General features: G+C 24.4%; 6 protein-coding genes across 11 annotated transcripts; 4 read left to right on the plus strand and 2 right to left on the minus strand.

Annotated features, from left to right (window-relative positions):
* Window positions 1–1,381: 1,381 nt before the first annotated feature.
* Window positions 1,382–7,722, minus strand: LOC122714632 (alpha-ketoglutarate-dependent dioxygenase alkB homolog 6). 2 transcript variants are annotated; one of them, XM_043936133.1, is made up of 6 exons: window positions 7,531–7,722; window positions 7,276–7,452; window positions 7,084–7,191; window positions 6,904–7,002; window positions 6,563–6,827; window positions 1,382–1,737 (listed from the first exon to the last, which is right to left on the minus strand). In XM_043936133.1, exons 1-5 carry the CDS (start codon window positions 7,573–7,575, stop codon window positions 6,570–6,572), a joined length of 687 nt encoding a protein of 228 aa, XP_043792068.1. In that variant the 5' UTR covers window positions 7,576–7,722; the 3' UTR covers window positions 1,382–1,737; window positions 6,563–6,569. The 2 variants fall into 2 exon arrangements, with proteins under 2 accessions (XP_043792068.1, XP_043792067.1); XM_043936132.1 differs by lacking the exon at window positions 1,382–1,737 and having other exon boundaries at window positions 6,471–6,827.
* LOC122714633 (THO complex subunit 7 homolog) lies at window positions 5,405–6,460 on the plus strand. Its single transcript, XM_043936135.1, has 3 exons — window positions 5,405–5,533; window positions 5,666–6,090; window positions 6,170–6,460. The coding sequence occupies exons 1-3, from the start codon at window positions 5,524–5,526 to the stop codon at window positions 6,347–6,349; spliced, it is 615 nt and encodes a 204-aa protein (XP_043792070.1). The 5' UTR covers window positions 5,405–5,523; the 3' UTR covers window positions 6,350–6,460.
* Window positions 7,723–7,874: 152 nt separating the features above from the next.
* LOC122714630 (lisH domain-containing protein ARMC9-like) lies at window positions 7,875–13,054 on the plus strand. Of its 4 annotated transcripts, none has more exons than XM_043936127.1 (18): window positions 7,875–8,262; window positions 8,416–8,589; window positions 8,674–8,803; window positions 8,892–8,959; window positions 9,091–9,324; window positions 9,431–9,654; window positions 9,734–10,061; window positions 10,177–10,353; window positions 10,415–10,663; window positions 10,742–11,053; window positions 11,140–11,267; window positions 11,348–11,432; window positions 11,495–11,739; window positions 11,829–11,958; window positions 12,027–12,148; window positions 12,216–12,283; window positions 12,613–12,643; window positions 12,824–13,054. In XM_043936127.1, exons 1-18 carry the CDS (start codon window positions 8,203–8,205, stop codon window positions 12,939–12,941), a joined length of 2,883 nt encoding a protein of 960 aa, XP_043792062.1. In that variant the 5' UTR covers window positions 7,875–8,202; the 3' UTR covers window positions 12,942–13,054. The 4 variants fall into 4 exon arrangements, with proteins under 4 accessions (XP_043792062.1, XP_043792064.1, XP_043792063.1 ...); XM_043936129.1 differs by having other exon boundaries at window positions 9,734–9,884; XM_043936128.1 differs by having other exon boundaries at window positions 12,613–12,685; window positions 12,824–12,965.
* LOC122714631 (MATH and LRR domain-containing protein PFE0570w-like) lies at window positions 12,996–14,843 on the minus strand. The gene is made up of 3 exons (XM_043936131.1): window positions 14,803–14,843; window positions 14,562–14,622; window positions 12,996–14,304 (listed from the first exon to the last, which is right to left on the minus strand). Exons 1-3 carry the CDS (start codon window positions 14,821–14,823, stop codon window positions 13,109–13,111), a joined length of 1,278 nt encoding a protein of 425 aa, XP_043792066.1. The 5' UTR covers window positions 14,824–14,843; the 3' UTR covers window positions 12,996–13,108.
* Window positions 14,844–18,343: 3,500 nt separating this feature from the next.
* LOC122714636 (C3 and PZP-like alpha-2-macroglobulin domain-containing protein 8) lies at window positions 18,344–20,194 on the plus strand. Of its 2 annotated transcripts, none has more exons than XM_043936138.1 (5): window positions 18,344–18,636; window positions 18,771–18,910; window positions 18,995–19,119; window positions 19,207–19,346; window positions 19,416–20,194. In XM_043936138.1, exons 1-5 carry the CDS (start codon window positions 18,576–18,578, stop codon window positions 19,904–19,906), a joined length of 957 nt encoding a protein of 318 aa, XP_043792073.1. In that variant the 5' UTR covers window positions 18,344–18,575; the 3' UTR covers window positions 19,907–20,194. The 2 variants fall into 2 exon arrangements, with proteins under 2 accessions (XP_043792073.1, XP_043792074.1); XM_043936139.1 differs by having other exon boundaries at window positions 18,345–18,551; window positions 19,416–20,191.
* A 2,161-nt stretch (window positions 20,195–22,355) lies between these two features.
* Window positions 22,356–24,066, plus strand: LOC122714634 (protein Rae1). Its single transcript, XM_043936136.1, has 6 exons — window positions 22,356–22,743; window positions 22,825–22,998; window positions 23,061–23,132; window positions 23,198–23,479; window positions 23,568–23,762; window positions 23,860–24,066. The coding sequence occupies exons 1-6, from the start codon at window positions 22,486–22,488 to the stop codon at window positions 23,944–23,946; spliced, it is 1,068 nt and encodes a 355-aa protein (XP_043792071.1). The 5' UTR covers window positions 22,356–22,485; the 3' UTR covers window positions 23,947–24,066.
* Window positions 24,067–24,700: the final 634 nt, after the last annotated feature.

Genomic DNA, 24,700 nt, shown 5'->3' on the forward strand with positions numbered 1-24,700 from the left:
TATCTAATCTAATTTAAATGCGAATGTAGGGGTGGAGGGAGTAGGAGACGGTGAGTGAGGAACACCGACAAGAGGAAACCAGAGACGGAGGGTAAAACGGGGGTGGCTGTCTCGCTACCACTTTTCGTTCCGAGGACTGCAGGGGGATGAACCCTTGTGGTGTAACCATGTGATACTACATACAAAGAGAGGGATAGATAGAGACGAAGAGTGGGAACATTAAGCGCGATAGTGAGAGCCCGGGCAAAGAACGAGACAAAGAGAAAAATGGGGATTCGAGACGATGTAAGGGTGGAGTGTTCGAATCCGAGGCGAGAGTGAACGAGAAAAGGAAGACACATGGAATGTGTGTATAGAGGATGTTTCAAAGTTATATGTCAATATAGATGGATAATGGAGGAGAGCATCAATCAAGAGGAAATTTATTACTAATAGTTAATACATTCTCTAATATAGCAGCAACAACGTCGTTTATTGTAACGTCAAAAGTAAGTTTTATTAATTACAAGCTAATTATTTCGTTAACTTAATATGCAAGATATATAAGAAACTTTAACATATACAGATTTCGATTGCTTAACTATCAGAAATTTAATAAAGAATAGAACATGGATTTAATATCAAGTAATATGTGAAATAATCTATGTATAGTGAATCGCTCGTCATAAGATATCCAAAACTTACGTCTTCAAATTTTTTATAGAAAAAAAAAAAAGAAAATACAAAATTACAGTTATGAAAGAAAAGATACTCCTTTCATCATCCTCTATCAATTCTCTCTTCTAAAGCGCCCTAAATTCTGAAATAGCCTGTACATCAAAAGAGTGAGAAAAGGGAAGAAGACATCGGGAAAGGAAAGGGTAGGAGGTGGTAGGGAGAGCGGTTGCACGAGATAATGAGAGAACCGAGGGTGAAACAAAATGAAGCGATCTAGTATGGGCGGATCGTAGGAGCAGTAATACGAACAGGGTGTACCGTGTTGAGTAAGGCGAGTTAGGGCATACAAACCGCTGTGTAACGTATCAAATCGAGTGCTGAATCCCGGATTAAATCGGCGCCGGGTACGAAACACAGTAGGGTGAAAAGTGGGAGAAGGGGGAGGAGGAGAGAACGACACCCGTGGAACGCCGGCAAAGACAAGGAAATCCACGTAGATACAATTTTGACTAACGCTAACGTTCGCGTGAATGGGAGACACGAACGGGCCCGAGAATTGTTCCCGTTTAATTTTATTCGCTGTAAACGCCGTCGGAGGAAACATTGAACAAGAATATAATACGTTGAAAGTGAAATGTGTGAAAAGGATGGGTTTTGGATTTCTTCCATGAATATTTCGTGTTAATTTTTCATTGCTTGCAATGACTCGATTATCTTGTTTTATATTTATCATTTATCTATAATTAAATATAATTGACAGTTGTTGGTAAATTATAAATATTAAAGTATAAGTTATAGTCAATGTATGATGATTGTTGTATATCATCATGCTCTTTACACATGATATATTCTTATTGGAATAATTTGAATGATCGATATTTTACCATTCGTAACAAAACACATGATTGACAGTGCAATAATAACGGCGATTACGACAATATTGAAACACCGGGTGACTTTGTTACCGAACATAACTAGGGGATTTCCCCTCTGATCCTCGGACACCCTAACTGCCCTTAACTTACTGAATTAGTTTCGCAAATTGAAGAATTCTTTATTTTCATTCCGTCTTTTGCCACTCTGTAGTAAAATAAAGAATTTATTGTATGAATATTAGATTACAATAATATTATATAATACGTATTATAATATTAAAATATGAATTTTCAATAATTCTTTATAGATTGTTTTCGATAAACATTATATAATGAAATACAAATCTCTTCTATCTTTTACAAAACATAATTTTTTTCATTGAAAGAGATATCAAAATAATTTTAATATTTATTTAATAATTAATCTAAAATACTTTTCTAACTCAAAACGTAATTGTAACTCAAATGATAGTTCACTTTCATTTATTTTATCATCTAAGCAATTCTTTCAAAAAGAAATCTCTTGAGAAGATTCATGTCGTAAATAAGCTATATCCCATTACATCGGGCGCGTATTATAAATAAATTTGAGTTATATTAAATTATGTTAAAAAACAGAGTATATTAAAGACGACCCAATAAAAAGAAAAGAACATCGGTTTACATTTCTCTCTTTTAGCCCCCCCTCTCTAACATCGTTTACCGTCCCCCCTTCTCTATTTATCATCCGACTACTCATCTGCTGACTTGTTATTAAATTAATCCTTCGTTTAGTCAAATTGATGCATTGATATCATAGAGCACTCATAACTCATGGCACCCTTTCCGCCACGATTAGTACACGCACACAGCCGTTTTCACGCGCGACCCCTGATTCAACGAAGTGAGGGGGACTCTACTCTGCAATTCCCTATTTGCGCCGATGCAGACTCCACTATTTATTAACATCATTACTTATCATTTCAACTACTCGTGCATCACGATGACGTCACCGAGATAAATGCATCCTATTGGAGGACACACAGCTCAAGCTTTATTTAATGATTACCACTACTAGATGCTTCGATTAATGATTAATGAGAGATCTATGCGTTTCTTTCCGATCAGCGTACGGTCACGACAATATTAGTGACACTGGTTCAAGTGTCGCTTCGATCGCATATTATTAGATCATTTCAAATTTTAATTAGATTATAAAAAATTAAATGTTTCATATAATAGTTCGTTGAAATTAAAAATATACTGGAATGCTTAATGAAAAGCAATCTAATAAAAATGTTTCAAAAATATATCTCTTTTATTTTGCATATTACATACATGATTTTCGAATATTATTATCTCTATTTGAATATTCATAGTATGTGTTGCATTACTGGTTATCAATAAACTTTCAATTGCGCAAAAAAAGAAAAAGAAAATAATTAATTTTACAAAAAACAATAAAAAAAAAATAGATCAAATCTCTAATAACAAACGATTCGGAAGGATTTATCATCGAAAAGTTTGATTCAATCGATCATGAAATGACAGCAGGCAAATACTGTAATTGGTGGATATGCATAATTAGTATACGCGATAGAGACGTTGATGGCCGCGGAAGTTTTATTTTCTGTTTCTTCCTCGGAGCGTTTTCAATTTGAATACCGATTAATCTGACCGAATAATCTTACCGTATATTTCGTGCGGTCCTCCGATATTCGTTTGAGGACATTTTTTAAAACTAAACGTTTCACTTTATCGTGGCATGCAGCAATTAATAATAACACGCAATCGGGCGTATCTTTTATAACCTTTCGGAGTATAAATCGCGAAATTCTGGAATTATCAGGCAGCCGGAATGAAAGGCTATTTCCGTCGCACGGAATCACGGGCAATATTTTACGTGGGATTGGGGTTGAACGCGGACACATCGACGTTTGATATTTTTATGCAGTGGCGCCACCGCGGAGAGATTTACGAGGCAGATATGCGATCACAAAATGTCCGACACTAAATCAAACATGTTGCATCGGAAAACATCAGAAATTATTATTGGGACTTTTATGGGATCGACGGGAGTGAAAGGAACGTACAATGTAACTCGACGCGCCGTTTCATTGCGAGTATCTTTCAAAGAATCTATTGCAGAATAAATCGTGATATATTAGGCGTTTCGTTCTCTCGATTTTATATTCGACACAAGGAAATGTTGTCATTAGTTTAATAAACCATTTTATATTATATTAATATACATTTTATATTATATTAATATAATAAGTTAAATATTGCATTATACGAATATTAATATATTCGTATAATATAAGTAATAATAATAATTGAATTCTTATGATTGAAATTTTAATTAATTTGATTTTAATTTTATTGTCGCACTTAAGAATTTATTTATTATTATTATATCAATCATATCCATATATATATATATAAATTTTATCGTTACATTTTTTGGTAGAAAAAACTTGGCCATAAATCCGTAAATATCTTGTCAATACTCGTTAATCATTCTTAAATAAAAAAAAAAATAAGTTTTAGCTATTAATATTATTAAATTTGTGTATGTTTAATGCAAATAATTTATTAAAAAGTTATCATTTTATAAAATTACATATTATAAAATTTATATAAAATGGGACTTCACAATGTTCAATTTATTTATAGATATAAATAATTGTTAAATGAAATATATAATCTTTATATTCTATATGATTGTATATGATAATATATAATTATCATATGATAATATATAATAATATGATAATATATGATAATTATAATAATATATAATATATGATAATATATTATATAGTATATGATAATATATAATAATATATTAATTATATATATATGATAATATATATATGATAATATAACATTATATGATAATATATAGAATATAAAGATATGATATAGAATATATAATATATATTATTATATAAATTATAAATAATTAAAATACATTAAAGAAATTGTATAAAAATGTATTAAGGAGTTGATTCAATGAAACAAAATCTGCCGAAAATATTAGAGCTGTCATATTACTAATGAAGGAACACAAGTTTTTCTTCCATATCTTCTTTCTGCCGACCTTTTCATTCTTTATCCTTAGAAGAAATAAAGGCAGAGTCGTAACAGTGGATGATTAATATCCGGCTGACAGTTTGTGAAACGGACAGCCAATAAACGGGATAAAAATACTGGTGAAAAATAGCGTGCTCATTAGGGGTACAGTGACATCTGCGACTGCTGCTTCGAAAGTCTTCGAGAAGCACGGAAAAGGTTCTTGGATGAAGGGAACAAAGAAGACAGGTTTATTAAACTAATGGTGGATCATTTTAATATTCCAATGGAAGCGCATTGCATTCGCTGATTCATAAAACTTAATAACTTTTTTCTAGATATTATTATCTCTTCTTCAATTCTCACTAAACTTAATAATTTATGCAATTAGGGGAGGAATGTCAAATTGAATTAATTAAAGAATAAAATATTAAAAATTTATTTATTCTAATTTTATTTTCGTTATTTAATTTTATTTTTATTATAAATGTATCATAAATTTAATTTTTTCTTTTCAAATTAATTTCAAGCATTATGATTTTTAAAAGAAATTTTCTACAATTCAATATATTAAATAGAATTTTTCTATTTTATAATAAATGTGATGAAATTATAATTTATAAAAAAGTATTCTATCTTATAAATGATTAATATTTAATATATAACAAAAAAAATTGTTTCAAGATTTTTAAAAAAATGATTTTATGAACTTTTTAATTATTTATTAACATTTTATTTCTATATTAATTTTAAGTTAAAAAGCAAAATTAGCTTTAGGTGGCGCCACAATGCTAAAGATTTATATCATGTATATATGAGCATTTCAAAGTAACAGTTAATTAATATTTGTTATTATATACTTATAAAATAAATAGATTAATTGTGTAGTAAAAGTTGATGTATTATTCACTGTATTTGTATTTTTCTTATTGAAAAAATGTCTGATGGTAAGTCGTTTATGATATTATATAAATATAACCTTAAATTTTTGTTATGTTTATACAGATTTTTAATTTAGATTTTTTAATCACAATTCCGTAATACATTATAGGTTCAGTTTCAATTTATTTGATTTACAGAAGAAGTGATACGCCGAAGATTACTTATAGATGGAGATGGTATCGGAGATGATCGTCGAATTAATATGCTTTTAAAATCATTCATAAAATGGGCAAATAGTCCAGACGCAGATAATACTTTACACGAAAGAATGTTATCTCAACTTGCTCAATGTGAATTTGCACAACGAAAATCTAGATTAGTCTCAAATATGAGTCAAGAAGAATTGAAAAGTTATGAACAGTTATCGAAAGAAATTGAAATTCAAATAGAAGAGGCTAAAAAAGATATTGAAAGGACAAAAGTAGAATTACAAGATGCAAAACGTGTTAGGAAAAATAGAATTGAATATGATGTATTGGCAAAAGTCATAAATGAGCAGCCAGATAGAGTAGAAACTAACCTAAAACTTGCTACATTACGTGAAGAATTAGGAAAGTTAAAAGTAAAAAAATTATATAATAACTTATAATAGAAAAATTATATTTATTTATTATTAAATTAAAATAATTATTTATTTTTAGGAGAAATCAGAACAATTAGAACACAAATTGGAAATGAGACGAAAACAATTTCATGTTTTAATATCTTCTATACATTCTTTGCAAGGAATGTTAGATGAATGTGATGAAGAAATAATGGATGTAAGTTTAGAAAATTATGAAGATGCAGATACATCTTCAAAGACTGAAGATCTTAAATAAAATTATTTTATAAAAAAAAGAAATTTTTAAATTTTATAAATGCTTTAATATGCTAAAATTTCTATTTTCATATTTTATGTAAAATTTTTTTTCCTTTGCATATAATATATCATATAATTTTACAAATATTAAATATAAGAAATATTTAATAATAAAATATTTTTAACTTAACAAAATGTTAAATAATATAAAAAATTTCCATCAATTACATACCATTTTGTTATCCAATTTTTAATTTTAATTTACTGGTTTTTGGAACATGTCTAATGGTTAAGGATAATCTAATCCCACGTTTTAACGTTTCTCCACCAAGAAATTTTTCTCCACATATATCCAAATTTTTTATCACAGATTTTGAAATAATATCTGTGTCTCTTTCTGCAATTGAATGCAAATAATTATGGTATAATTCTTCTTGAAGAATAAATAAACTTCGACGCTCTAATAAAAGACTGAACTCAAAATTAAGTTGATGTTGCTGAAATAAAATCTTGCAATTAGTTTATATTTGATTTTATAGTTTATAGTTTATAACTTTATAAATATTATTTCACCTCTATATTGTTAATTCGTTTATAAAAATCTAGAAGTGTGTGAGAGCCACAACTAATAGTTGTTACAATAGGATGAAATAATGGGCCATCCGAATGTGCCTAATAAGTATAAATTATAATGTTTTATAACTCTATATATATATAAATATATATTTTAATTTTTTTATTTTATAATTATACCATTATTCCTTGACCAGATAGATATTCATTAATTAAAACATGATTAGGTAATTTATTTTTTTCAAATATATTACAGGATGACACTTTATCAATATATTTTTGAAGCCACTGAAAACTTAGAGTTATTATAAAATATTTAGAAATTATTTATATTTTTAAAATATACAATATTAATTATTATAAAATACTTACAATCGGTATATCTTCTGCTATCATACCTTTTGGATGTGGAATACCACCCCAATTTTGCAATCTTCGATGACTTAACTGAGTCCATTTTGGTAAAGGAACACTATTTATACACTTCATTATTTCAACTTCTTCCTCTTGTGTAATAAAATTTGGAATATATATAGCTAAATTAGGTATCTATAAAAATTGAAAAACAACATTCTTAATGAAATTGAAACATAACCTTAAATAAATAAATTTCGTATTAAGACAAACCTCTGAAATCATATATTTACAAAATATATTTTTATGTTCTTCCATTTTTTAGTAAATAAAATAAAATACTGAATAAATTGTTTATAAAATGTATCTAACAATATTTTATTACTTATAAAAAAGTAAATATTTTTGAGCGCTAACTTTATACGTATTCAAATGTAATGTATATATTTGTAATAAATTTTATACATTATTTTGTATATAAACTAATTTTTTTCTGTTTTAAATAATATGCACAAATTTTATTATATCGATATTACATATTTATATGTGTGTAAGTAATCGAGAAGCTTTTGTTATAAAATTTTTAAAACTTCATACATATCAGATGTAAGAAAAACTTATTCTTTTTGTAGTAATAATTATAAGCATTTGATAATTAAGCTTTTTTTTAATTAATGTTGTATTCGATTGAATAATAAATTAGAAGTTTTTTTTTTTATAGAAATACGATATTTTATATCGCGTATAATTTTTAAAAATGTTATTCTGCTAAATATGTAAATCCAAACACCATTAATTGCTTAGAGATGCGTTTGCGTAAAATCAATTTTATGGAAGGAAATATCCTTCACGTAACTGTACGTAAACCACGATTCTTTAAATATACAGTAACATAAAATAATTTCTATTTCCATTATGTTAAATTTATCAAATTAAATAACAAAAATGGATAAGAATTGGGTAATAAATCAAATGGATAATAAGGAATTAAAACTTGTTCATCAGGTATGTTCTTTGGATTAATGTGTCGTAAAATAAATTATATTATTTATAAGTTTAATTATAAGTTTATATTGATAAAGGTGTATAATAAAATACTTATTATATTATATATTAAATATAATACTTATTATATTTAAATGTAAAAAAAATTTACAGTTCCTTATAGATCATAATTTCGATAATACTGCCGGTGCATTAATGGTAGAAGCAACAATAAAAGGTTTTAAATATTTTAAAAAAGATTTACAATCCGAGAGCGAGATTTATGAAAATTTGTGTAAAGAATTGATGATAAATTACAAAACAGGAAATTTGAAGACATTCTTTAAAGTATGATAAAAATATATTCTTTTAACAAAAAAATAAAAATATTATTTAAATGAAATATAATATATTAAAATTTTTCATTTTTAGTTATGGAACATAATAGTACCTAAAGATGCAAAACAAACAAAAGCTTATAAAATTTTAATGTTACATATATATGTATATTTTGCAATATTACCTAAACATATATTAAAATCACAATGGCATAAAGAAAATGGTATATATAGCAATATAAATATATAAATAAGTATAATCTCTGTATATTATTAATTTAAAATAATTTTCTTATTTCTGCAATAATTCAGATAAAATACAAATAAATATAAATAATTCTATGACATCACTTAATCCACAAGACTTTGAATATGAAGAGGTAATTTCAATCATTACTAATTTATCATTTTTTTTTAATTTTAACTTTAATATAAATATTATAAAAATAAGATTAATAAATAATTGAACAAAAAAATTGATAGTGATTGATTTAACATTAATAACATATAGAATTTTATGACTGAAGTTGAAAAGAATATGAATGATAGTATGGAAGAATTACGCAAATTTCTGAATACAATAGGTAAAGAATTAGAAAACATTACAGAATTAAGACCTTATTTTGCATTACCTTTTATGGAGGACCCATATGTAGAACCATTTCTTTCTAAAATATTTGAAAAAAGTTGGTCAGACAAATTGACAGAACATTTACAGCTTTTCCTCGAAAAGTGCAAACAACAAGTAAGTAAAATTTAAATTATTATAAAAATATAATTTTTTTAATAAGAATAATTGAAGATATATATATATATATATAATATTTTATAAAGATATATGCAATTTTAAGTTTTTTAGTGATCAAAAATATAGTGAAAATTCCAACAAATTTTCTTCAAATTCAATATCTCTAATAGAAGATTCCAAAAAAGATATAACTACAAAAAAAACAATTAGAAATATTAATGTACCAATCATACCAAATGATAGAAATATTCCGATATTTCTAGAAGATAATAAAGTTGAAGATCAATGCAATTTATATGATAATATAAAATTTAATCAAAAGTCAAAGTGAGACATATTTAATATTTTTCTAATATAATACTTTTGGTAATTTTTACTACATTCTTTATTTTTATTCTTTTTTTAGAAGTATACAGACTGTATCAATAAACTCTGAAGAAGAAATTTATTCATCACATTTTACAAAAAAAAATAAAAAATTAGTAGAGTGCACTCAAGAATTGGCTATAGCAAAATCTCAATTATCTAATGTTCATTGTAATTATGAAAAATTAAAAGTAAGATTCCATAAACTCCATACTGATTATCATAAATTGATGAGTATTGCAAGAGTATTAACAACAGCTTTAGAAGATTCAGTAAAAGGAATAGCAATTGATTTTCAAATTATGCTAGAAACTTGTATAAAAATTTTTCCAGATTTGTTTAATCAAAATATAAAAGACAGTTCACATGTAAGCAATAAGAATTTAATATATGTATATAATATTATATTAATTTTTGTATATAATTATATTAAATTTTTATTATATATTTTATTTATTTATATTATATTTTATAACTTCACAGTGTTCCTCGGAATTTTTATTAGATAAATCATCTAATTCGGAAATGAAACTTATTGAATATTCAAATTCGTACAATATGTTCATTCCTCCAAAATTATTAGATTTCAAAAAAATTAAGTTACATTTAATTAATGGAAGCATCAAAACAAAATTATTTCTTTTGCAAGCATTACGAAGGGTAAGACAAAAATATTAATAATTATTAAAATTTTAATACATTAGAAATTTCGATTTTTTAGAAAATAACATTTAGTCAACCTGGAGAAAGAGATGAAACGATGCACGAATATATAAGTAAAGATTTATTAGGACTTCATAGTCAAATCGCTAGTTACAAAGGCAAATCCATTCTGCCATATTTATTAACTCCACAAAACGTTATTATACCACATCCTCTACAGCAATCAATTACAAGATTATTGAACGCTTTAGCATCGTTCAGATGCGGCAGAGATTATTTATCATTTGATTCTACTGTTGTTGATATGGTATATTGATATATTAATTTTTATTTCATTAATAAAAAATTTCACAATTTTTTATTAATTTCAAAATTAATATTTTAGATATTTAAGTGTTTAAATAGTATTTCTGATAATAACATAGATACAATAACTTGTAATATGATAATTGCAATGCTACAAAAATTATCCTTACGCAAACAACAAAGAATTTATATGATAGAAAATGGATTAGTGGAATGGTTGATCCATCATTTACGTGATCAATGTCGTATTATGGATTCCTATCGATTAGAATACGCTACAGCTCTTTTGATGAATTTATCCTTACATCAAGCTGCTCAAGAAAGAGCATCAGCTATGGCATCTCTACTTATTTCAACTTTAATTGATTTGCTTTTAATGGATTATGTATCGGTATAATATATTTCTTATTATTTAAAATTATAATAATATATGTAATTATAATCATAATGTATATTTATTACCATATATTATACCAGACATTACCATATATTAATGGAGCGTTAAATAATTTTTTAACGAATTATGTAATTAATGAAGAAGCAAAAAAACTCAAATTTTCATCTGTAATAGAACAATTCAGTAAATATAAAACTGGTGAAATAAGGTAAAATATTTTTTTTATATAATGGAAGTTATAATACATTAAATAAAAATATTTATATAAAATAAAATTTAAATAAATAGGAAACATTTGGATTACATTCTGAAAATACATAGAGGTGAAATTACTATTAAAATGGAAGATGAAGAAATAGTAGATAATGATAATGTGAGTAATGATTTATAAACTATCTTAGTTGCTAAATAAAAAAAAAATAAAAACATTTACAGGAAGAAATTGATGTATTGGAAAATCAATTGGAAGAAAACGATCCAGTAAAAAATAATTATGGAGAATTATGTGGAGAATCATTATTAGAATCGTGTTATACAGTTTTACCAAAAATAATTAAAAAACCGGAAATAATTTCCAGTGCGCTATCATTTTTGCAATTCCAAGCAGAAACAATAGAATCTGCTGTGCATAATAATCAAATTAAAAATTTATGTTCTGAACATGAAGAAATTTTACAAAGGTATTACTATAGTATCTTGTTCTTAATTAATAAATTTAAATATATTTTTTATTTTATGAAAATTATAAAATTTTTTCATACATTTCAAGAAAATTGTTAAACGAAAAGTATGATGAGAAAAATAAAAATAATATTATAGTACTACAGAATTTTAAAAAAACAAAATCACATTCAAAATTGCATTCTCATGTAATTGAAATAAATTCTTCCCCTGTTGAGGTATTTATTTAGAAATTAATTATTAAAATTAAAAGATTTCAAATTAAAATTCATAACATTTTTTTAAGGATCTGCAAATTTATAAACAACAAGTAACAAATGAAAAATGGAATTCAAATACTGATAAAATGTTTTTAAAAGAGATTCATGACGAAAGTGCTTTATATCTCTATGAAAATCATACTTCAAAGTTTGTTATATATTATTTTTTTTAAATAAAAATAATATAACAAAATTTTTAAATTTATTTTTTATAGGGAAAGCAGTAAAACAACCATTGCATCTTCAATGCTTTTGGGAATTGAAAGTGAAGTTGAAACAACAGGTAAGAAGATTTTTAAAACGATTTTTTTATTGACTTTATCAAATATATATAAATAAATAAACTTAATATTCAATTAATTGTTTGAAATTTCTAAATTTCTAATAATCTTATGATATTTAATAAGTAAAATTTATTATAGGTACTATATTAAATATATTAGTGAAAGTTTTATAACTTTCTCTTAAACATATATTTAATCGTGATCTCAAGAAAAAAAATAATATTTAAAATATTATATTTATTATAGATATATATATAATTACATAAAATTTTATAAAATAATATATATTTAAAATCTATCATTTTATTATTATTTTAATATTTTTCAGTAATGGAGAAACTCAGCAGTATAGCATCACTGTAAGTCAAGATTTCGATCTTGCTTTCGATAAAATGCACGAAGTTAGTTTTATGCACCATTGTATATTTTTATAAAATTTAAACATTTTTATATATTATAAAATTTTGAATAAATTGCATTTTATGTACTGTCAACTTTTTTATCTAATCGATTATTCGAAATCAGAACTTTTTTTATAGGAATCCAGAAAATAGCATCAAAGTTACAGATAATAAAGTTTCATGGACACAAGAGAAAGAACTTGATGAGGAAGAAATATTTTTAGCTAAACCAAAAGTTACTCGAACTTCGACATAATTAAAATTAAATATTAAAAATGTAATAAAGAAAAAAAGAATGAATGTATTCATATCAATAATTTTATTTTAAACAACAAATAACGTTTAATTAATATTAAATATTTCATATAATAAATATATACAAAACACACGGCCATCACACACATTTAACTCATTAAAAAATTATTAGTAATAACCAGAATATGAACTAGCATGTCCTGGTACATAACTATTGCTTCGATATCTTCTTAATACAGGGCTATCAGCATAACTGTTACTACTATGTAAATTCGGTATAGATGAATACGCTATCGACGAAGTACTAGGATATGAATTCATGAAATTCGATTTACTTTTATGACCTCCGGCAATTTTGCCGAGATACAAAGATCCAAAATAATTATTTGGTCTGCCTTCTTTAATTGTAGACAATTTTCCATTACCTTTACCGTGATTACCAAATAAATAATCAATATCTTGTTCCTTGGAAAAATAGTTTAAACCATTGGAAATATAATCACCTAAATATTTATTATATTTATTTAATTTTCCACCGCTATTTCCACGAATATTGCCGAAAGGATTATTTCCAGGATTAGATAAAATCATTGAAGAACCGTAATCACGTCCCATGTTTCCATGACTTCCTCGCACATAACGAGTTTCAGGATGAAAGGAATATACATCATTCATAAATTTGTTGCTTCCTCCTATATTAAGTGTACTATCTTTATGTTTTCCATATGAATAATCATTATTAGGACTATTAAATAGATTAGAAACTTCTCTGTTGTAGATTTGATCAGCACCATCCGTGAATCCTGCATCATTAGATGCGTGATTCCTAAAAGAGTCGCCAGAGTACTCTTCTCGGAAAGAAGAATTCTCTGTACCTAGTTCAGGATAATTTCCCGCGCTAGTAGCACCAGTTAAATTATCGGAAAATTTCATATAAGAGAGATTCTTGTGTTTGTTAATAGAGAACTGATTGAAATCAGATCCGGCTTGATCATTGCCATGGGTATAAGTTTTGAAGGTAGAATCTCCATTGCTGTTGCTACTTGTGTAACTACCAAAACTGGATTGAGCAGCATTATTTGCAAAATAGGAATTCGAAGCAAGATTTTCACGATTACCAGTATTAGAGTAAGTAGAAAAGTCAGTATTATGGGAACTAGGTGAAAATCCGTTATAAGAATTGCTTGTTAAACTTTCTTCGAAATTTCCTTGACTCCTGCTGTTAGTCAATAAATGTCCACTATTTCCTCCACCGTAAAAATCCATGTTTTCTCTATGACCTTCTTTGTCAGTCATATAAGCACCGTTGTTGATGATGTTGCTATTATACTCGAAACCATTGCTTTCTCCTATAATGGGATAGCCTATAAATTCGTGAAATAAAAAAAGATTTTGTTTATCATAATGTCAAAAAATATTTATTTAAATTAAAATTTCATAAAAGCAATTAAAATTAATAATAAAGAATACTTAATTAATTTTTTATAATATTAATATCTTAATATTGTAAGTATAATTTAAATATTTATTGTCTTAAAAATCCTATAGCAATTTAATACAGATATAAGAAATTTATTTTCATAACATATAACATATAAAAAAATGCAAGTAATATACATACTATTAATTGCTGTTGCTGGTTCCGCATGGACCAGTACGATGCAACTAAGAATTACTACACTCTAAAAGTAGAATAGTTTATAATATAAATTAATAATCATCAATAACAAATAACAATGCGGATATATATTTTCAATATATAAATATATTTTGTAATAAATAATATAAAGTTTTTTCGATCAAATTGAAATTCAAATATCACAATTTCATAAAAATTATTTTTCAGATTGTTCAATACTCACGAGCGAAATAATATTCGCCATGACAAAAGGGAGATAAGTTGCTAAAAGAAGTCACACTATTTTAATAAGCTCAAACCAAGTTTCTTATAACAAATTGAAACTACACACATACTGATATGCGAATCGATTCCTTACCATTTTATACTCTTAGAAATCCCTCCTCGCTCACAAAAAGGTAAAAGCGATCTTGATGTGCACATACTGATAGGACATTGGTTGGTACTCGACCATACAGAGCAGGGAGAAAGAGTCAACCTGATTTAACTCTTCACTTTTACGGGGAAAGCAATGGGTCAGTCCGCGTGCAACTGACTATTCAGTGAACTATGAAGAGCATGACCTACCTAACATAATTAGACTTTTTAATTCATATAAAAAACTATCCTTTTTCTTGAACTTCGGCTTTGCTTCAAATAATAACTTTATATTTTTATGTCCATTTATAGATCTCATTAGTTTTTATATGGAAAATAGATATAATAAAAAAACTGCACAAAATGAAATAATATAATTTTATTTGATAATAATTTGAATGAAGAATTAGAAAGAGAAGTATAATGAAGAATTCAATTTTTAATATAATTTATATTGGATTATAATAAAATAATATATTTTTAAAAAGTAAATTTTTTAATGAATATAATATATATATATATATATATATATATCAACAATTCATAAAAATGAAATTATAATAATTTGATCTCAATATTTTTTTTAAGGTTTATAAAAAATTGAAACTATACACATATTTATAAAAAAAAGAGATTTACTAGAAAAATATATAAATACATTACATTATACAAATATATTGTACGTAAGTATTTGCATAAAAAGTATAATTTAATTAATGTTACTATTAATGGATTTAGTTCGCATATGATTATAGTCTTCGTGTTTTTAACTTCAATTAGTTGATCGAAAGTTTCCCATGCAACCGGTATATTGCAAGCTTTCGTAAAAATATTGCCCTGATTTCTATGCATTATCATTGCCAAGGTTAAGATATTTGTTACGGTGGGTGGATAACTTTTCTCCAATGAGAAAGGAAACCGCATTATGTCTTTGCATTATAATCATCATTTTAATCAATGATAAATTATTTTCATAATATTAATATCTGATTATTATGTAAAATAATCAGATATATAAATATATGCATTACTTATCCTATATCTTTTTTCCGCAAATATTTATCTTAAAAATAAAATGATTAATAATAGAAATTATATATCATTTCTTATTAAAAAAGTATTACTAAAAAATTTAAGAAATTTGATCAAATCTAAATACTCAAATTAACAAACTATTTAAATTATATTATAATTATATTTTTTAATTCTTGTTTTTTTTTATTCTTTTTTATATCTTCATATTTTTTAAAATAAAACATAAATATTTCGACGTGTGTATAATAAATAACATATAAAATAATATCTAAAAACATAAAGTTGAATAATCGTTGCGTAAAATTATTATAATGATAGTTATTAAATTGTTCACACGCGATAAAAGAAAAATAAAATAAATCTTATCTTAAAACCTGCTTTCACATTAAAGTCATAAATAATATTCACAAATACTTTTTTCAAAATTCGTAAACATCGGAATGAACATTTTGCTCAATTTACATCTCGCATAAAAGAAGTATGATTTTTGAATATCAATAATCTTTCATACAAAAGAAATTTTTCGTGATGTTTGATGTTACCATGAATGTTGCTCGATAAATTATAAAATAATAAGATTGTATGTTCCTTAAAGTTTCAGAATTAGATAGAAAACAAGTCACATTAAAAATGATATAAATTATTTTAATCTTATTTTAATAATAAGAGAATGATCCTCTCACTACAATTGATTATTATGCAAACTCGCTTTGCAAATGGACTTTCTCTAATACGAAAATAATTTGCATCAATTACCAACATTGTATGATAGTAATTGATAATGAAATGTTTATAATAATTGAAATAATTTAAAATGTAATTTTTAAATACTTATTAAAAATAATAATTATTAAAATTGAAATAAAAAGAATTATTTATCATAATTTAAATAATATACTCTTTATCGGATCGAGTATGTAATATCCATATCCGGATATTTTACGAAAGTAATCCAACATTTTATCAATATTTTAACTTATTCTATTAAAATCTAATGATATATTGATGTTAATAAAGAGAAAAATATGTTTTTCTAATATATTTTGTATTTCTAATTTGAATAAAAGTCTTGAAGCGAATAATTTTTAATATCTTTTAATATTATAAATTTAATTAAAAAAATTTATACAATATTTCATCTTTATTACTAAATATCAAAAAAAAAAATTATGATAAATTTTTAGATAAAAGATGATCCAAAAGATATAAGATAGCAATATGTAGATCAAAATAAATCAATCGTATGCTACTTTCTGACATGAAAACCAGAATGACATTGCTACATCCTTGTTATTATCTTTTGCAATGCTTTCTACTTTCTGCGTATTCGAGCGTATTCATTTGAAACGTACGTCGACCATGTGCATCGATCAACTTAATTCCAAAATGTTAATGACAATGACCTAGGACACTATTAATGTCGTGAATCACAAGTAAAACATATTGTTCCATTTATTACAAAAGATTTGACATTAAATTTTATTTTTTATTTTTTTCTTAACGAAATTTATATTTTATATGAAAAAAATAATTTTGGAAATGCTATAAAAAAAAAAGTGAAAGTAGTAGATTATATTCTGTCTTCAATCTTAGTATATGCTTTTTTTTTCAAATTAAATTGTAACTGTAACAAATAAGCGTCCTGATGACATAGTTTTCTATTCTCTGCGAAAAAAGACATCTCTAGGTCGAGATACAAATTGTTGTTTTCTAAGAAACTATTAAATAGCTATGGTAAGAAATGGTAAAAGTTGTATACGCGTAACAATGCTAGGCATTAGTACAACGTGAAGAAAGTAAAATGAAAATGGAAAGTAGACGATAAACTAATTCCAAATAGATACTTCTTTGATGTTGTCACATGTCGAACATAATGTCTTTGATGAACTGCATGAAACAGGCATGTATCGTATTGCATACTTATTATATATAGTTAGTCGGTAATTTTAAAACTAATGTCAAGAAAAGTTGAAATCAAATAAAAAATAAGACTTGAATGAAAAGAATATAATATATTTGTGATAAACAAAGAATAAGATACGAACAGGTGTGTTACACTTTCGAAGCCAGAAAGATTTTTGATGCGAAAGTAGTAAAGGTATGTAGTACTGGTATTATAATCATAATTTTATATTTTTTTATATGTTTAGTATATTATGATAACAAATCACTAATAATAATTAGATATTTTAGATGTTTTATATGATTTCATTTTAACGACATTATTTCATGAAAAAAATTGCATTTTCTCGTTTTGCCGCGATCAAAATTGAATCTATGCCAATAAAATTATATGCTGCGCATGCGCATGATTTCTTGAAACAGCGCCAATTAAAGAGAAGTTCGATCTCATGCATGGCATTTTACTTGTGTAAGCGAAGTTGATTGAATGAGAATGTAACAAATTATATTTTTGCGATGAGATCATACAGAAAACATAACCAAAACCATCAATTAGGAAATCCAAATCCGATTGTACATTTTCAATTTGTTATTATTAAGTGTAATTGTTTTATCAATTGCATTATTAAACAATAAAGCAAAATTATCTTGAGATCAAAGCAACAACTATGTCTTTTAGTGAGTAAACTGACAAGATGATAAATGTCAACACGTGGACTTTGTATGATGTGCTTTGTGATTATAAAAAATTCAATCAAAATAGGTTAAATAATATATAAATTATAATATTATATAATATATGAAAAAATTATGCTTTGTGACATTGTGAAAAATAATTTAATAAAATATTTTACGTAGTGTAGTGTGATTATTTTAAGAAATCGATCTTTTTTTTAGTTAGGATTATTACACCTGATAGTTCAGAATATCGTTATTTTCCCATCACAAAATCTCGTCTTAGGCTATGTGTACAAGCTGCTCATGATGCAAGAATTTCTTTACGTACCCATTTAGGTGGAGACTCAAATGTATATGAAGTATGTTTATATTTTGTTGAAAATAAATATTAATGTTAAAAATCATACATATGTATAATTATATTGTATTTATTATATTCATAGATTATTATTGGAGGATGGGGAAACACAATGTCAGCTATAAAAAGGAATAACCAAGAACAAGATGTGGCAGAAGCAGAAACACAAAACATATTAGGTGCTCATCATATGTGCAATATTTGGATTCAGTAAGAAAAATTATAAAGCTTATTTAATTATTAAAAATTTAATTTTAATTAAATGATAAGAAAATTACAATAATATGATGTTTTTAGATGGTTTTGTGATGGAACAGTAAATGTTGGGCATTTAAATGGTGAAGTTTTTTTATCGTATAAAGATAGAAATCCATTTGTTATAAATTATATAGGAGTAAGCACTGCTTGGGGTGCAACTGGTGAATTTTTGATAGAAGGTATATATTAAATTTTCAAAATGATATTTTGATATTCAATAAATATGTCATTCTTCATTTTCATTTTAGAATCACCATGTACATCCATAGTTGTCAGACAACAATTGATAGAAACTTCTCATTTTTGGGTAGATTATAATGAATCATCTGGTATTCCTCAAAATGCTGTAATGGCCTCAGAAGATGGTTTATACATAGGTCGTACTCATCACAGAGATTCACTCACACCTGGTGGTATTAGGAATAATGTGTGTACAATTGCATGGGGTGGAGCTTCTCATGATAAAAAAGATTTTCAAATATTATGTGGTAGAGATGTGAATTGGGTAAAATCATGGGAAGGCAGTGTTCCTTTATATGCTCTTCCTGCTGGTGAATCCGAAGACGATTATGCCCTTTTTATAGGCAGAGTTTTACATGAAGGCATATATCATATAGGAAAAATACAACCAAACCATCAAGTATGTTATATACCTGTGGACGGGCATGAAGAACCTTATATTGATTATGAAACATTGGTCATTTGTGATTATTATGCCGCGGAATATATTGGTAGATAAGATGTTTTTCTTCTGAGAAAATATTTATTTTTCATGTGAGATGCAAAGTATTTTTTTATGTCATATATATGTATTTATACAATTGCAATTAATTTAACAAAGATAATGTATAAATTTAAAAGATAATTATAATAGTATTATAAAGGTATTGAATAATCATACATATATCTTGACATTTATTTTATGAAAATCTAGTTTTGTACATCTACAAATTTGTACATTTATCGTATAAATATCTATAGCAGATTTTTATTGTAAGCTTCCATTAAATTATTTTAATAAATGACTGTTTTCACAAATAACAGTATACTATTATAAAAAAAAAAATTTATTTAATAATTGTACATTTAATATTAATGAAAGTAATATGTAACATAATGTAACATAAAAAATAATATTTAATAAAGAAATTTATTTATAATGATAAAATTTAAAAAATATGTATATTTTGTTAAAAATTAAATTTAATAGTATTATAATATAATAGTTATTCTTTATAATCTATATTCTTTATATTCTAATATAATATAATAGTTATTTTTTTAAAATTTGTATATATATTTGTATATTATATGTAATTACTTTTTAAATTTTTTAAATTTATTGAAATTATTGAAATTATTTATTGAAATTTATTGAAATTTTTTTAATTTTACATTATTTTAAATTATTATGTAAATTATATAAATTGTGATAATAAGTATTTAATTTCAAAAGATAACATTTTATATACATTGACTAACAAAAATATTTAAATATTAATAACTTCAATTTTTATATTTTACATCCACAATAAACATATATAAATCAATAAAAATGTTATTTTATCACAGGTTATCATTTAAATATTTAAAAAAAATATCAAATGAAAATGAATTTTTGTTATAAAAATATTCAAATATTTAATAAATTCAAGTTATAAAATAATAATAACAACAATTAAAATAATAATTTTTATAAAAGTTAAGCATTATATTTTTTTTATATTTTCTTGGTTTTAAACTATTTTAAGTAGCCTAAAATTTTAAAAATTATTTTTTGTTAATAATACACTCTACACTTTTTTTCTTATTTTAAATTTATCATTTTTCTCTAATGTATATTATTTTTAATTTATTTAATGATTTTGATTTATGTATTATTATATTTAATATTATATTTAATATAATATTATATTTAATATTTTATAAAAAAATATTTATGAAATTCGTTATCTTAGTTGTTAATAATAATTTAAAATTGTAATCTGTAATCATTTATATCTAATATTCTTACAAAATAAAAGTTTTTTATTTATTTTATAATATTTAGATAATAAATAGATTTTTAATTTCTTAGGATACCCACATACAATATTATAAACACTTAATATTAGCACAGATAAAATACAGAATAAATTTAATCTAATATTTAATGGAATTTGATATAACTTCTACGATTTAGAACGAAAATACTTATATATATATATATATTATAAAAATTAATAAAATCAAAATTTTAAAAATAATTTTTTTAATATATCTTTTTATAAATATATCCATGAATTATATATATTGAGTTATATTTATAAATTTTTTATATAAATATAGAAAATATATATTATACATATATACTTTTAATTTAAAAATTAAATCCAATATATTTTGTTAAAATTTTTAATTAATAGATTAAATAAAGAAAACAAATTAATATAATTAATTAGATATATTATTTTTTAAGCATAAATTTTGTAGAATAAGTATAAATATATATTGTGTAAATATAATAAATAAGGAGAGCAAATACTAGAAGAAATAGTGTAAAAATTAATCGACTATCATCTCTTAAATGTATATAGAAAGATATTTTTAGTATTTAAAATATAGTAATTATTATATCTCTATTAAATTCAAGTAAAAAAAATAAGTGATTATTATACTAATATTATATTGATAATTTGAATAAAACTTAAAGTTTTTTTCTTTTTTTTCTACAAAAACAAAATATAAAATTTTTAAAAAAATATTTGCTAAAAATTGTATATCTTAAATTAGTTATTCGTATTTTACATTATTATTTTATGAATTTTAAAATATATTTATCTGTTCTGCGTATCTAATAATTTTAATAATTTGATAATATAATTTTAATAATACAAATTTGTTTTAATTAAAATATTATTTTTTATTTTGTTTATTAATATATATATACACACACACACACACACACACACACACACACACTTAATATATATACTTATCTACTTAAGATACAAACATAATAAACTATGATTTTTCTTTCTTTAATTTAAATTTAAAATATGCTAGGAACAATTTTTGTTGTAATATTAGAAAATTAATAATACAAAGTTTCGCCATCTATTTATATGATATTTTGATCTTAAAATCTAAATCTAGTATGCATTCTATGTATTTTTTTAAATCACAGTATTATTTTTTTTATATTGCTGATACACAAATAATATAACGTTCTCGTAATATAAAATTTTCGAATGTTTATTATTATATGTATCAACTACATTTTGATTAACAATACTATTTTGTGTTAAATAACAGTTATTTTATTAAAATTGATTGAAAATGTTCAATCAAAGTGGAGGATTACAAACTGGCACATCATCTACTTCTAATCCAATGCAAGATTTTGAGGTTGTCTCTCCTCCTGATGATTCTGTTTCCAGTCTCGCATTTAGTCCTGCTTCTATTCCACAAAATTTTCTTGTTGCTGGTTCTTGGGATTGCAATGTTCGTTGCTGGGAAGTTGAACAATCCGGCAAAACAGTTCCTAAATCGATGCAATCCATGGCAGCCCCAGTTCTCGATGTTTGTTGGAGCGATGTAAGATAATCAAATTTAGAATAATATTTTTAGAATGATTTTGTAGATTAATTAATTTTAAATTAATTTTATATAAAATAGGATGGAACAAAAGTATTCATGGCATCTTGTGATAAAACTGCAAAATGTTGGGACTTAGCTTCAAACCAGGCTATTCAAGTTGCAGCACATGATGCACCTATTAAAACTTGTCATTGGATTAAAGCAAGTACATATTCGTGTCTTATGACAGGTTCTTGGGATAAAACATTAAGAGTAAGTTTTTTATTTATATTATTGATAATTTATGTGATTTATATAATAACGAAATATTTTAGTTTTGGGATCTACGAAGTCCTAAGCCAGCAATGACTATAAATTTAATTGAAAGATGTTACTGTGCAGATGTTGTAAGTACAATTTTTATTTTTAATAGTAATTTTTTGAAGATTGTAATATTTAAAAATTATTATAGGACTATCCAATGGCAGTAGTAGGAACTGCTGGACGTGGATTAATAGTTTATCAGTTGGAAGGTAGTCCTCGAGAATATAAGACAGTAGAATTAAGTCTAAAATATCAGTATCGATGTGTTGCAATTTTTAAAGATAAAAAAAAAGTTCCCACTGGTTTTGCAATTGGTAGTACAGAAGGTCGTGTAGCAATACATCATCTGAATTTAAGTTCAAAAGAAAATTTTACTTTTAAATGTCACAGAACAAATGGAACTCCTAATGGATATCAAGATATTTATGCAGTGAATATTAAATTAATCAATTACTTTACAATTTTTTTTAAATATTCATTTGAATAATCAAATATTTTTTCTTTAAATATTCTTATAGGTAAATGATATTGCATTTCATCCAGTTCATGGTACTGTTGCAACTGTTGGAGGTGATGGTACATTTGGATTTTGGGACAAAGATGCAAGAACTAAATTAAAATCTTCAGAACCTATGGAGCAACCAATTACTCGGTGTTGCTTTAATCACAATGGGCAAATATTTGCATATGCAGTATCATATGATTGGTCAAAAGTAATTATTAATATTTTTGTACAATTAAATCTTACATAATAGATTAATGTTGTTTTGTTATTTTATATATAAAATGAAAATATTTATTTTATTCCAGGGCCATGAATATTATAATCCAGCTAAAAAAAATTCCATATTCCTTAGACCATGTTTTGAAGAACTAAAACCTAAAGCGTCACCGTAAGACCAGAGGAACACCATATAATCAGGCTAAGAATTCTGAATTCTGTGATGTGTTTTAAGATAATAGGTTTTATAATTACAGAATATACTGTTTACATTAATAAATTATAGCTTTCCTATCTTTTTTTTTAGTTATACAAGTTTTCCAATATTATTTCATTATAATACATTGTAAATAGCTTCGATATACAATACAATTGTAGTTTACATTTTTCATCATATATATATTTGACTATTTCTCACACAAGCTCATTGTACAAAGATGTATATACATGCAAGAAGAGTCTTGTTCTTTTTTCACAAGTATAGAAATGTAAAAAAATAATTCCGATAAAAATTCTTACAATATTTTGAAACTGACGTGAAAATTAAACTATTTTTTCATTTAGTGCTTTTAAATAAAATGCTAAAATAAATATAAATTCAATTTTATTGTTTAAATTATTATTATTAATTTAAAAAAAATTCATTTAAAAATTAAAAATTGAATAAAATAAAAATTACTAGTTTCAAATATATCATAATTAAGTGCTGATATTTATAATAATTACAAAAAATGTGAAATTTATAATTTAATAAATAAATTTATAATTTTCTATTTTACAAAGGAAAAAATGTTCAAATAAGAAATACTTTAAAAGAGAAACATCTTTTTCAATGTTAAATTTTTCATTCTAGTTAACTTTTTTAAATAACGTGACTCTTACGGTAACTTTATATTTCATATATGTATGTATATGTATGTATATATATGA

The sequence above is a fragment of the Apis laboriosa genome, unplaced genomic scaffold (genome assembly GCF_014066325.1).
Source record: "Apis laboriosa isolate Shangri-la unplaced genomic scaffold, ASM1406632v1 scaffold344_cov150, whole genome shotgun sequence".
In the NCBI taxonomy this organism is placed as follows: Eukaryota; Metazoa; Arthropoda; class Insecta; order Hymenoptera; family Apidae; genus Apis; species Apis laboriosa.